Consider the following 12,305-nt stretch of genomic DNA (forward strand, 5'->3'; position numbering starts at 1 on the left):
TTTCTAGGAGAGAGAGAGACAGAGTGAGCAGGGGAGGGTCAGAGAGAGAGGGAGATACAGACTCTGAAATAGGCTCCAGGCTCTGAGCTGGCAGTCAGCACAGAGCCCGACGCGGGGCTCGAACCCACGAACCGTGAGATCATGACCTAAGCGAAAGTCGGACGCTTAACCGACTAAGCCACCCAGGCGCCCCTTAGATGGTATGTTCTGTAGACTCTGATGGACCTGTAATAAAATTACTTCCTAAATACACAATCACAATGTTCACAGAAAATAACCTTGTTCTCTATTAGTAATAGGTTCAAGTGAATGCTGTGTAACAGACTTGACATTTAATAGTACATATTAATTTTTATGAGGCACTGAGAATTCTAATGTCCATATAAACAATGAAACATAGTTGAACTCAGACTAGTGAGTTCTTTTCTTCCCCCATTTTTTATTGTAGTAAAATACGTATAAAATATACTATCTCAACCATCTCAAGTTGGACAGTTCAGTGGTGTTAAAAACATTCATAATTCTGTGCAGGCATCCCTACCATCTATCTCCAGAGCTCTTCATCTTGAAAAATCAGACTAATGTATTCTTAAGCAGATGAGTAACATGAAACAGAGCAGGTTATTGAAATGAGCTTTAACATTGGTAAATCAGTTGTGTAGTCAGTCTCCTGCATAAAATGAGATTGCACTTCAAAATTTAATTTGTAGGTCAGTGTTTAATGCATTTTCCCCTACTAATAATGCAGTAAATAAATTTCTAGGCCATCAACAAAAGCTATTTAGCCCACAATACAGCTAAACTATGATACCAATAATGCTTGACCCAAATGGGACACCTTTGCAGAGTTTCTGTGTGGAAAATGTATTTCCATCTTCAAATGGGAATTTTTAAGAACATATAACCCTTGTTTCCCCCTAGGCCCGGGAAAGAGAAGTTCTACTCCCTACTTCTAATACTTGCAAAGGAGTCTGTACTTCCTCCTTTTCTGTAACAAATGAGTCCTCACAGAGCTTAAGAGACAGTGATGTGCCCACAGAGAGTCCATGAGAGGAAAGGCTAGTGAAAGCACTGTTTCCAACGTGCTCTGGGTTAAAGGCTCAAGAAGAAGGGACAGTGGCAGTGCTATTTTCTAGGAAAAGAAAAGCCAGAGTTCTGTGAGAGCAGCGTGGTGCTGGTAATTATTTAACAACCAGCTCTCCAGAAAAGAAAAAGTATATAAGTTTATTATCAACATAAGTCTATTATAATTTTTACTTATATAAAATATATGCTGCACACAATTTATAAAAATAATAAAATGTTCAGTATACTTTATCATAAATTTCCTGTAGCAAATTAATTTTCAGAATGTTTTTATTTATTTTTTTTTTACTAAAATGTTACATTTATAGCTGACCTATAGTTGCAGTTGATGAGAGTATAATTCCAACGTGAATGATAGTTGGTATTTTCATTTATACTAATGAGTAGGACAAAAGTAGAAACAGTGACATATGTTGGAACTTCATTTGTTTAAGAATGATGTAAACAACTTGGCTGAATCGGATAACAATTTTTATTTTATTTTACTTTATTTTTCAGGTAACAGTTTTTAAATGTTGGGAGGCTATTTCCTAAATTGTTTGTGCTATTCACAGTGTAATGGCTACTGACACAACAAACATTTAAGCATTATCTACAGTATTAACATTTTCTTCATCACTTCCTTAAGCCTAGACTGTATTGGCAAGCCTTCTTAAAAGGGCCAGACAGTAAGGATTTCAGGCTTGTGGGGCCTTCTGTCTCTATTGCAGTCACTCAGCACTGTCATGGTAATGGGAACATATCCATAGACAGGTCAGAATCAATGGGCATTTCTGTGTTTTCAAAAAACTTTATTTTCAAAAACATGTGGCCAGCCTGCAGGCAGTCGTTTGCCAACCTCTGGCTTAGACAATCAACAAAATAGTAGGTCAAGCCTTACTTGGTGTTTGCAGATTTCCCTGTGTAAATATCCCACCAGGACCAACTTCAGGTTACCAATGGGATGCCACTGAAGTTGGAGTTGTATCTGTGTCTTATTGTGTCTATATATTGCATGTGCATTTCTGCCATAGAGGTACAGTAGATATACATAAAATAGATACACATAACTTAAGAGCACACATAACAGTAAAATAATGAAAAACTGATAAGTATATATTACCATTGCTTTTAATATAATTTAATATTATTTCTTTAATTTCATTATAAGTTTATATAATTTAATTTTTAATAATGACTATATTTAACAACCAGGAATTTAACAGATTCCTGAAAATTTGATAGTTCTCGTGAGCTGGTATGAGCTGACTCTAATTTTTTTTTTTTTTAACATTTATTTATTTTTGAGACAGAGAGAGACAGAGCACAAGCTGGGTAGGGGCAGAGAGAGAGGGAGACACAGAATCTGAAACAGGCTCCAGGTTCTGAGCTGGCTGTCAGCACAGAGCCCGATGCAGGGCTCGAACCCATGAACCGTGAGATCATGACCCGAGCCGAAGTCAGACGCCTAACCAACTGAGCCACCCAGATGCCCCTCCCCTGGTATGAGCTGACTAGCACACTGCTGTGAGAGGGAGCAGAAACATTGGTCACTAGAGGCTCAGAGAGAGAGGTGTCTTGTCAGAATGTTCATAAATGAAGGGGTCATAAGGAGAGGATCCTTGAACTAGAAGACGAATCAGAAATCGACTCCACTTTATCAAAAACTTACCTTTCATTCTTTGGAGAAGGGTTCCATATCCTAAGTCATACTGGTAGGTGAAGACAAAGCCTAACGGAATGATAGGGAAGAGGAAGGCTGGCTTTTTCCTTCTTATTGCCCTGGTTCAAGAACAAAAAAAAAAAAGAATAAATATCAAGAATGGCCTACAAATACTTATCTCTCTACTTAATGAAAAAAAAAATTACCTGCTCTTTGGAAGAATTGTCCTCCATTTTAGAAGGTACTCATTTAAGTCTTTTACAGAAATAAGTTTTTCTTACCCACAACCCCTCCCCAGAGTCTGCAGCTCACAAGAGCAGAATCTCTGACTTGCTCATCTTTATTTGATGTTGAGGCTTAGATTACTCATTTAAAAAAATGGTTTAGTATTGCTATGTGCCCCTTAGGGATTGTGGAGATAAATTTGCAGAGGACTTCGATCTTGGTGTCAAGTCACTCCTGTAACTTATTAAATGCAGAAAAGGATAGAAGAAATCGGAGATACTAGAGGTAGAATGAACTATTTCTACTCTGGTTCTATAGGTATCTCCAAGGACCAAGCTCTAAGGGATTCTTGTGTTTGCATAGTCATTATTTGTACCAAAGTCCTATCTGGGCCAACTGGGTAATGTGTACTGTCAGAAGCAAAAAAAAGTAAATTATTTAAGACAAATGTAAATAGCAAACATACCCAGCTGTTAAAGAGATGGCTGCAATGCCAAAAAAAGTTCCAAAATACTTGAGGAATTCTCGAGACCAAGCAATCTGCAAAGCCATTTGCCTTTCTCTCATTTCATTCTGCATTATTAGCTGTCTTTCCAGCTGAGGATGAAACAGAGAACAAAGTCTGGTTACTCATATTTTGATTTGGAGCACTGAGTTAATAATCTCTTCTTCCAGGAGATTTTCATTCTTCATTTGCTTTTGTTTGTTTGTTTGTTTGTTTAATCTCAGTAGACTTTTGACTAATGTTCCTCTGGACAGCTATTCCCAGCTGTCACCTTGGTAGTGAAATCTCCCTGGAATACAGAATGGATATGATATTCTTCTTCTGTGTCCTCAAGTCTTGAATGCATGTGATCTGAAACTTTTATTCAACCCTAAAATATATGCTCAGCCTTTTCTGTCATTTGTGAGGAAAGATCTATGTGCCTTTAAAAACAAGTACATCTTATTGACCATTATTAAAAATTGCACTGAAATAGAGATACGTTCGTTAGATTACTCCTTTCTGCCTGTGGACGCCGCCGAGTAAGCATCGATAAAGTCTCCCCTCCCACTGCCGTCATGTCTAAGTCAGAGTCTCCCAAAGAGCCTGAACAGCTGCGGAAGCTTTTCATCGGAGGTTTGAGCTTTGAAACAACCGATGAGAGTCTGAGGAGCCATTTTGAGCAATGGGGAACGCTTACGGACTGTGTGGTAATGAGAGATCCAAACACCAAGCGCTCCAGATGCTTTGGGTTTGTCACCTATGCCACTGTGGAGGAGGTGGATGCGGCCATGAATGCAAGGCCACACAAGGTGGATGGAAGAGTTGTAGAACCAAAGAGGGCTGTCTCGAGAGAAGATTCTCAAAGACCTGGTGCCCACCTAACTGTGAAAAAGATTTTTGTTGGTGGCATTAAAGAAGACACTGAAGAACATCATCTAAGAGATTATTTTGAACAGTATGGGAAAATTGAAGTGATCGAAATCATGACTGACCGAGGCAGTGGCAAAAAGAGAGGCTTTGCTTTTGTAACATTTGATGACCATGACTCTGTAGACAAGATTGTTATTCAAAAATACCATACTGTGAACGGCCACAACTGTGAAGTAAGGAAGGCTCTGTCTAAACAAGAGATGGCTAGTGCTTCCTCCAGCCAAAGAGGTCGAAGTGGTTCTGGAAACTTCGGTGGTGGTCGTGGAGGTGGTTTTGGTGGGAATGACAACTTTGGTCGTGGAGGAAACTTCAGTGGGCGTGGTGGCTTTGGTGGCAGTCGAGGTGGTGGTGGATATGGTGGCAGTGGGGATGGCTATAACGGATTTGGTAATGATGGAAGCAACTTTGGAGGTGGTGGAAGCTATAATGATTTTGGCAATTACAACAATCAGTCTTCAAATTTTGGACCCATGAAAGGAGGAAATTTTGGAGGCAGAAGCTCTGGCCCCTATGGTGGTGGAGGCCAATACTTTGCCAAACCACGAAACCAAGGTGGCTATGGCGGTTCCAGCAGCAGCAGTAGCTATGGCAGTGGCAGAAGGTTTTAATTACTGCCAGGAAACAAAGCTTAGCAGGAGAGGAGAGCCAGAGAAGTGACAGGGAAGCTACAGGTTACAACAGATTTGTGAACTCAGCCAAGCACAGTGGTGGCAGGGCCTAGCTGCTACAAAGAAGACATGTTTTAGACAATACTCATGTGTATGGGCAAAAAACTCGAGGACTGTATTTGTGACTAATTGTATAACAGGTTATTTTAGTTTCTGTTCTGTGGAAAGTGTAAAGCATTCCAACAAAGGGGTTTAATGTAGATTTTTTTTTTTGCACCCATGCTGTTGGTTGCTAAATGTAATAGTATGATCATGACGCTGAATAAATGTGTCTTTTTTTAAAAAAAAAAAAAATTGCACTGAAATCGTTGTGCTTTCCAAATTTATCCAGCTGCAATTTGACATTCACTTGACGTAGCAGGTCCATATCACTTTATGATATGATGGTAGAGGGGTATTATTCTGAGACATCAATAGAGATTTTTCTTTGCCACAATTTTTTTTTGCCTCAAGTGCTTTGTCACTTTAGTCAGTGTCTTTCACTGCATTGGAGCAGAAAGCAGATAACAGCCCAGAGCACAGACGGAGACTGGATTTCTGAGGGGATATTTAGAAAACAGAAGAGACACAACTGTCTGACAGCCCATTATTTTGAGAAATTCAGATTCTTTTTTTGTTTTAATGTTTTAATTATTTATTTTTGAGAGCAAGAGACAGAGTGCGAATGGGAAAGAGGCAGAGAGAGAGAGGGAGACCCAGTATCCGCAGCAGCTCCAGGCTCTGAGCTGTCAGCACAGAGCATGACATGGGGCTCAAACCCATGAACCGTGAGATGATGACCGGAGTCGAAGTCAGATGCTTAACCAACTGAGCCACCCAGGCACCCCAAGAAAGTCAGATTCTTGAGAGAGAAAAGTTGTTTTTATTTTTTTTTAATTTTTTATGTTTTTTATTTATTTCTGAGAGAAAGACAGCATGAACAGGGGAGGGTCAGAGAGAGAGGGAGACAGAATCTGAAGCAGGCTCCAGGCTCTGAACTAGCTGTCAGCACAGAGCTTGATGCGGGGCTCAAACCCACGAACTGTGAGATCATGACCTGAGCTAAAGTCAGACGCTTAACTGAGTGAGCCACCCAGGTGCCCCAAAAGTTGTTTTTTAAATTCTAAGATCTTGGCACTGTGTATCATTAGCAGAACATTGAGGATAGCAAGCATAGAATTCATGATATAAACCATAGGGTGGGAAGAAATGAGAAATAACGTGAATCAGTTTTCCCTTCTTGCCTTTTTCTACTGTGAAAAGGAACTAGAAGAGGAGATTTTAGCTTTAAAGATGGGCTTGGCTCCTTGGTCCCTTTTAGGAGTTGAAACTCTGGAAGGTTGTGATGGGTTTGGGGATCTCTGGACAGAGAGAGAGCGCCTGTTGGCCTATCTTCTGTTGCGAATTCTGGAAAGGGACAACTGAAGTGGAGCAGAAATGATTGCAAGGTAGATCTAGGCTTAGAGCAGACCTGAGAGAGGCCACCCAGTCTCCCTCAGCTGCCAGGGGTTATAGAGAATGTTTGCAAGGTTCCTATGTCAACATGAAGAGGGGCATAGAAGATAGCTGAGAATTGAAAGCACGTCTGGGCTTGCCAGATAATCCACAAAACCTAGAGCTTAGGAACTCCTTAACATACACCTAGGTAGGGGCCATAAACCACATGCTGGGTAGGGAAAGTGGTTGGATATCAGAGGATTAGCAGCACACTAGAGTCCAGAGACGATGGCCAAGCCAACCTGAAACATGGCTGAATACCCTTTGAGGAAATAACCTGGCACTGCCCAGGTTGATCAAACAGAAAATAACAGCAGAGAAGCCTCCTCCAGCCAGAGTGTTTTTGCAAACATGATCATTAAGCATGTGAAATGCATCCCTGCTATATTATTTAAAAACTCATGATGGTTCATAGTATGCCCCCAAAAGTGATGTTAGATGCATCAATTAATCATTTGTGTTGTTACCAAAATGCAGCTGAATCCAATCATGAAACAGATGAAGGCAGGATCAGTGGTTCTGAATCTTACCTGCATATTGTGAGCCCCTAGGGGGCTTTTCAAAATCCCAACACCTAGGCTCACACCTCACACTGTGAAACTAGGATCTGGAGTTAGGACCAGTCATTAACCTTTTCTAAAGTTTGCAGGTAATTCCAGTGGGCAGCTAGGGTTGAGAACCACTGCCTGAAAAAATTCACAGCTTAGGTTTTTCCAGTGGAAGATCAAGCTGAAATATCAATCTGAAAACTGATTCTCTGGGAATTCTCAAAAGATTGAGAACAGAGGGCTTTATAAGGGTGGTAGAACTGTATGGTACTGTTGTGGTGGAAATGTGACACTGCATTTGCCAAAGCCCTTTAAACTTCACGACACAAAGAGTGAACCTCATTGTATACAGTAATGGAAGAACATCCTGGATGGAATTCTGGGACAGAAGAGGAAATTAGGGAAAAACTAATGAAATTTGAATAAGGAATTTATTTAATAGTGATATACTAATGTTAATTTCTTAGCTGTGACAATCATAACATAATAATGTTAGATATTAACTGTAGAGTATACTAAGTGTAGGGTATTCAAGAACACTGTCCTCTCTTTTTATATATATTTTCAAGTTTAGTTATTTTGAGAGAGACAGATGGTATGAGCAGGAGAGGGGCGGAGAGAGAGAGAGAGAGCGAGCGAGCACATCCCAAGAAGGCTCTTCACTGTCAGAGCAGAGCTGGATGCAGGGTTCAAACTCACAAAACCATGAGACCATGACCTGAGCAGAAACCATTGCTTAACTGACTGAGCTATCCAGGTGTCCCTGTCCTCTTTTTCTGTAAAATAAAACTGTTCTAAAATTTAAGTTTATTTTTAAAAATCATTATGAACAAATCTTATTTTCTCTGTCTCTTCTACTACTAATAATAGAAGCATTCATCTCTGTATACCATAAATTGTGAAAATCAGCAAGATTGTATATCTGCAATAAACTCTGAGCCTAGCATAAAAAAAAAAAATCTATGCATACCTCTCCATGGGCAAAAAATTCTTGATGAAAGATACCACTGAGCTATAATTTTAATTATTAGTTAAAACTTTATTATCTCATACTTCATAAATTATGCTTAAAATCATAGGCCCAGATCTAAATACATTTAAAATTTCAATTTAATTAATAAATTGTATTATCAGATTTTTTCAGTAGCCATAAAGGGATAATTATATTAATTTACCAATAATAGGCATCATGTAAATAAATGTACATTCATTTTCACCCTTCTTCCCCAAATATTGACACATAAGAATAGCAAAAGAGAACATGTATAATAAATTTCCTTAGCAATTTTTTTAATTAAAATTTTTTTTTCAATGTTTATATATTTTTGAGAGAGCATGAGTAGGGAAGGGACAGAGAGAGAGAGGGAGACACAGAATCCAAGCAGGCCCCAGGCTCTGAGCTGTTGGCACAGAGCTTGACATGGGGCTCGAACTCAAAAACCATGAGATCATGACCTAAGCCGAAGTTGGATGCTTAACTTGAGCCACTCAGGTGCCCCTCCTTAGCATTTTGTAATCTAAATCATAAATGTAAAATTCTTCATCCTATTTTAAAAGAATTTTAGGGGGCGCCTGGGTGGCTTAGTCGGTTAAGCGTCCGACTTTCGCTTAGGTCATGATCTCGCGGTTCAAGGGTTCGAGCCCCGCATCGGGCTCTGTGCTGACCGCCAGCTCAGAGCCTGGCGCCTGTTTCAGTCTGTGACTCCCTCTCTCTCTGACCCTCCCCTGCTCACGCTCGCTCTCTCTCTCGTAGAAATAAATAAAACATTAAAAAAAAAGAGAAAAATTAAAAAAATAAATAAAAGAATTTTAGATCTTTTTATAATACTAGGTGTTTGTTTTTTTTTTTTGTCTCTTATTTTTGGTATTGCTTTACAGAACAATTTGAAATTAGAATGTTCCTGATTATGACTTCAGACTCTAATGTTCTTATAGGTTTATTGAATACTAGTTTAACAGTTATAGAACCACAATTCATTTTAAACAGAACATAATAAAGAGGAACTAGCTTATTAAAAATAATTGTACACATAGCTAAAACATGGAAAGAGCCTAAGTGTCCATCAACAGATGATTGGATCAAGAAGATGTGGTTTATCTATACCATGGAATACTACATGGCAATGAGAAACAATGAAATCTGGCCATGTGTAGCAACATGGATGGACCTTGAGGGTGTTATGCTGAGCGAAATAAGTCAGGCAGAGAAGGACAAATATCATATGTTTGCACGTATAGGAGGATTAGGAGGAACTTGACGGAGGAACAAGGGGGAGAAGAAGGGCGGAAATGGTGGGGGAAAGGGAGAGAGGCAAACCATGAGAGACTCTTGAATGCTGACAAAAACTGAGGACTGATGGATGTGGGGGGGAGGGGGGGATGGGCATGGAGGAGGGCACTTTGGGGATGAGCACTGAGTGTTATGTAGAAACTAATTTGACAATAAACTATTTGTAAAAAAAAAAAAAAAATAATTGTACACAGGGCACCTGGGTGCCTCATTTGGCTCAGTGTCTGACTTTAGGTCATGATCTCACTGTTTGTGGGTTTGAGCCCCATGCCAGGCTCTGTGCTGACAGATCAGAGCCTGGAACCTGCTTTGGATTCTGTGTCTCCCTCTCTCTCGGCCCCTCTCCCACTCATGCTCTATCTCTGTTTCTCTCAAAAATAAACATAAAAAAAATAAAAATTGTAGATAATAGTAGAAACCATATCCTAACTACCTTCATAAAACTGTTTTATGGTGTATTTTATTTTATTTTTATTAATTAATTTATTTTAGAGATATCCTAATTAATTTATTTTAGAGATATCCTAATTAATTTATTTTAGAGAGAGATTGCACAGGTAAGTGTGGGAGGGACAGAGAAAGAGAGACTCTCAAGCAGGCCCCATGCCCAGCACAGAGCTAGACACAGGGCTTAACCTCACAAGAGTGAGGTCATGACCTGAGTTGAAATCAAGTTGGTCGCTCAACTGACTGAGCCACCCCAGGCACCTCCTCTTGTGTATTTTAATTCCTCAGTTTCTTTGTTTAAAATGTGTATTTTTAAAGTTTGTTTATTTATTGATTGAATGATTGGTTGGTTGATTGATTGATTGATTGTGTGAGCAGGGCAGGAGAGAGAGAATTCCAAGCAGGCTCTGCACTGCCAGAGAGGAGCTGGCTGCAGTGGCTCAGTCCCACGAGCCATGAGGTCATGACCTGAGCCGAAATCAAGAGTCAGACATTTAACCAACTGAGCTACCCAGGCACCCCTCTGTTTAAAAAATATTAAGAACAGCTACAAAATTACTTATCTCAGTAATTTGTCGATCTCTTGAGTTCCAAAAGGGACAATTACATTAACTTCCACAGACCACTTACTGCAAGTTTCCCCTTTAATATAATAAAATGATTAAATTTCACTTGGACACAGAGAACATTTTCATAGTTCAAAGAAGGCAGTGACATTGTCCTATAAATTATCTTCATTACATTTTTTTCCCATTGGAGCATTTTCTATTTTTTTAAATTTTTTTAATGTTTTTTTAAAAAATTTATTTCTAGGAGAGAGAGAGAGAGAGACAGCGTGAGCAGGGGAGGGTCAGAGAGAGAGGGAGTCACAGACTCTGAAACAGGCTCCAGGCTCTTAGCTGGCAATCAGCACAGAGCCCGACGCGGGGCTCTAACCCAGGAACTGCAAGATCATGACCTAAGCGAAAGTCGGACGCTTAACCAACTAAGCCACCCAGGCGCCCCTCTACAGATATTTTAAATGCTCAACATCCAGTAAGTAGTTTGGGGAGACTCCAGAAAGGGAAATGAGTAATAAATTCAATTAAAAAAATGATTTATTTAATCAATGACTTATGAAGATAATTGAACATACACAAAATCACAGTAGTATTTAGAAGCTTAAAAGTTTTGCATATAGCATCTTGTTACATATCTTCCAATAAAGATTAAACACAATTAAATCCATTCTTACTCTCAGATGTTTGAAAACTGTAGGGTCTCCCTAAGTAAAAGATAAGAATGCTAGTTTGACAAAAACCTTTTATGTTAAATTATGGATTCCAAAATATATTGACTTTCCCAAAGGAGATCGGAAGATGCTAACAAGATCGGCAGAGCCTAGGAAAGAACAAAAGACTATTGACCTTCTCAGCCATTTTCCAAGGTTCTTTAAAGATCACCCCTAACTGTGTCTGGTACTGAAATTGAAGACAATTCCCCAACTTAAGTAAAAAACAACAATAAAGTGGTTTTCTTCATTTTAAAGAGTACATATTTCTTAGTTTAATAATTAATGTTCTACTTTGTCAATCCTAACTGCACAAAACTAAAACCTCTGTAATACTTAGAACTAAGAATCTTAGAACAAAAATATGTTTCAAAAAATAAAATCAGAAAATCCTTAAGAAATTGCAGATTGCTTATTTCTACTTCATTGTAGAAGGTGATACACTAAAAATAGTAATGTGGCTCTTGAGGTGTTAAGTACTGTACTAGTATACATACATTGACTTTCCCACAAAAACCCTATGACGTTGGTCCTTGAGCTGAAAAAAACGGAATCCATTCCAACTAGTAGTTTAAACAAAATGACAATTCCTGCAGGATATTTAGCAGCTTAAGAATTTCTGGGGAGCCATGAAAATCAGTTTGCATCCTATACTGTCAGGAGCAACACAGCCAGGAGAAAGGCTTTGCTAGAACATGGGACTTTCCTGGGGGAACCCCACAGCTCCTGTCTCCTGTCACAGATACTTAGCACCAAATGCTGAGACTCCACCTCCACATTCCCAAAATACCAGTCATTTCTACTACAGTGGTTACTAGAAGATCCATTATCTTTTCGGAGCTTTACAGTGCCCACGTCCACCTCCGAAGTCTCCTCCGGGGATGCCTACTTAGCAGAACCAGGTTAGATGTGAAACCCAGCTGCAAGGGAGTCTGGGAAATTTGCCTTTCACTTTCCAACCTCTGTTGTATCCACAGGCACTCTGTAAGGGAGTTGGAATGGAACAGAAGTGAAACAATCCAATCAATATTAACTGCCACAGGAGGCATTATCTCAGTTTACAGTTGAGGAAACTGAGGATCAAAGTTTGAGTGATTTTCCCTGTGGCTGTAGTTATTAAATAGCAGATCTGGGATTCTAACCCAGACCTGCCTGTCCCAAAGTCCTAATTTGCAGTCTGCTGTTAAGTATACTTGCAGTAATCAAGTCAGTATAGAAAATAGGGGTAAATGGACA

The 12,305-nt window shown here is 39.4% G+C and overlaps 2 protein-coding genes across 2 annotated transcripts in view; one reads left to right on the plus strand and one right to left on the minus strand.

The window, feature by feature from the left end:
- PLGRKT (plasminogen receptor with a C-terminal lysine) overlaps window positions 1–12,305 on the minus strand; it is a 44,341-nt gene that overhangs the window by 1,793 nt on the left and 30,243 nt on the right. The window contains exons 4-5 of the mRNA XM_039230846.1: window positions 3,420–3,550; window positions 2,738–2,847 (exon numbers count right to left, since the gene is read on the minus strand). Of these exons, the coding sequence (XP_039086777.1) occupies window positions 2,738–2,847; window positions 3,420–3,550 (241 nt within the window). The remainder of the gene's footprint in view (window positions 1–2,737; window positions 2,848–3,419; window positions 3,551–12,305) is intronic.
- LOC120230983 (heterogeneous nuclear ribonucleoprotein A1-like) lies at window positions 3,980–4,978 on the plus strand. The gene has a single exon (XM_039230835.1). It carries the CDS (start codon window positions 4,016–4,018, stop codon window positions 4,976–4,978), a length of 963 nt encoding a protein of 320 aa, XP_039086766.1. The 5' UTR covers window positions 3,980–4,015.

The sequence above is a fragment of the Hyaena hyaena genome, unplaced genomic scaffold (assembly GCF_003009895.1).
Source record: "Hyaena hyaena isolate Hyena2069 unplaced genomic scaffold, ASM300989v1 scaffold_51, whole genome shotgun sequence".
NCBI lineage: Eukaryota > Metazoa > Chordata > Mammalia > Carnivora > Hyaenidae > Hyaena > Hyaena hyaena.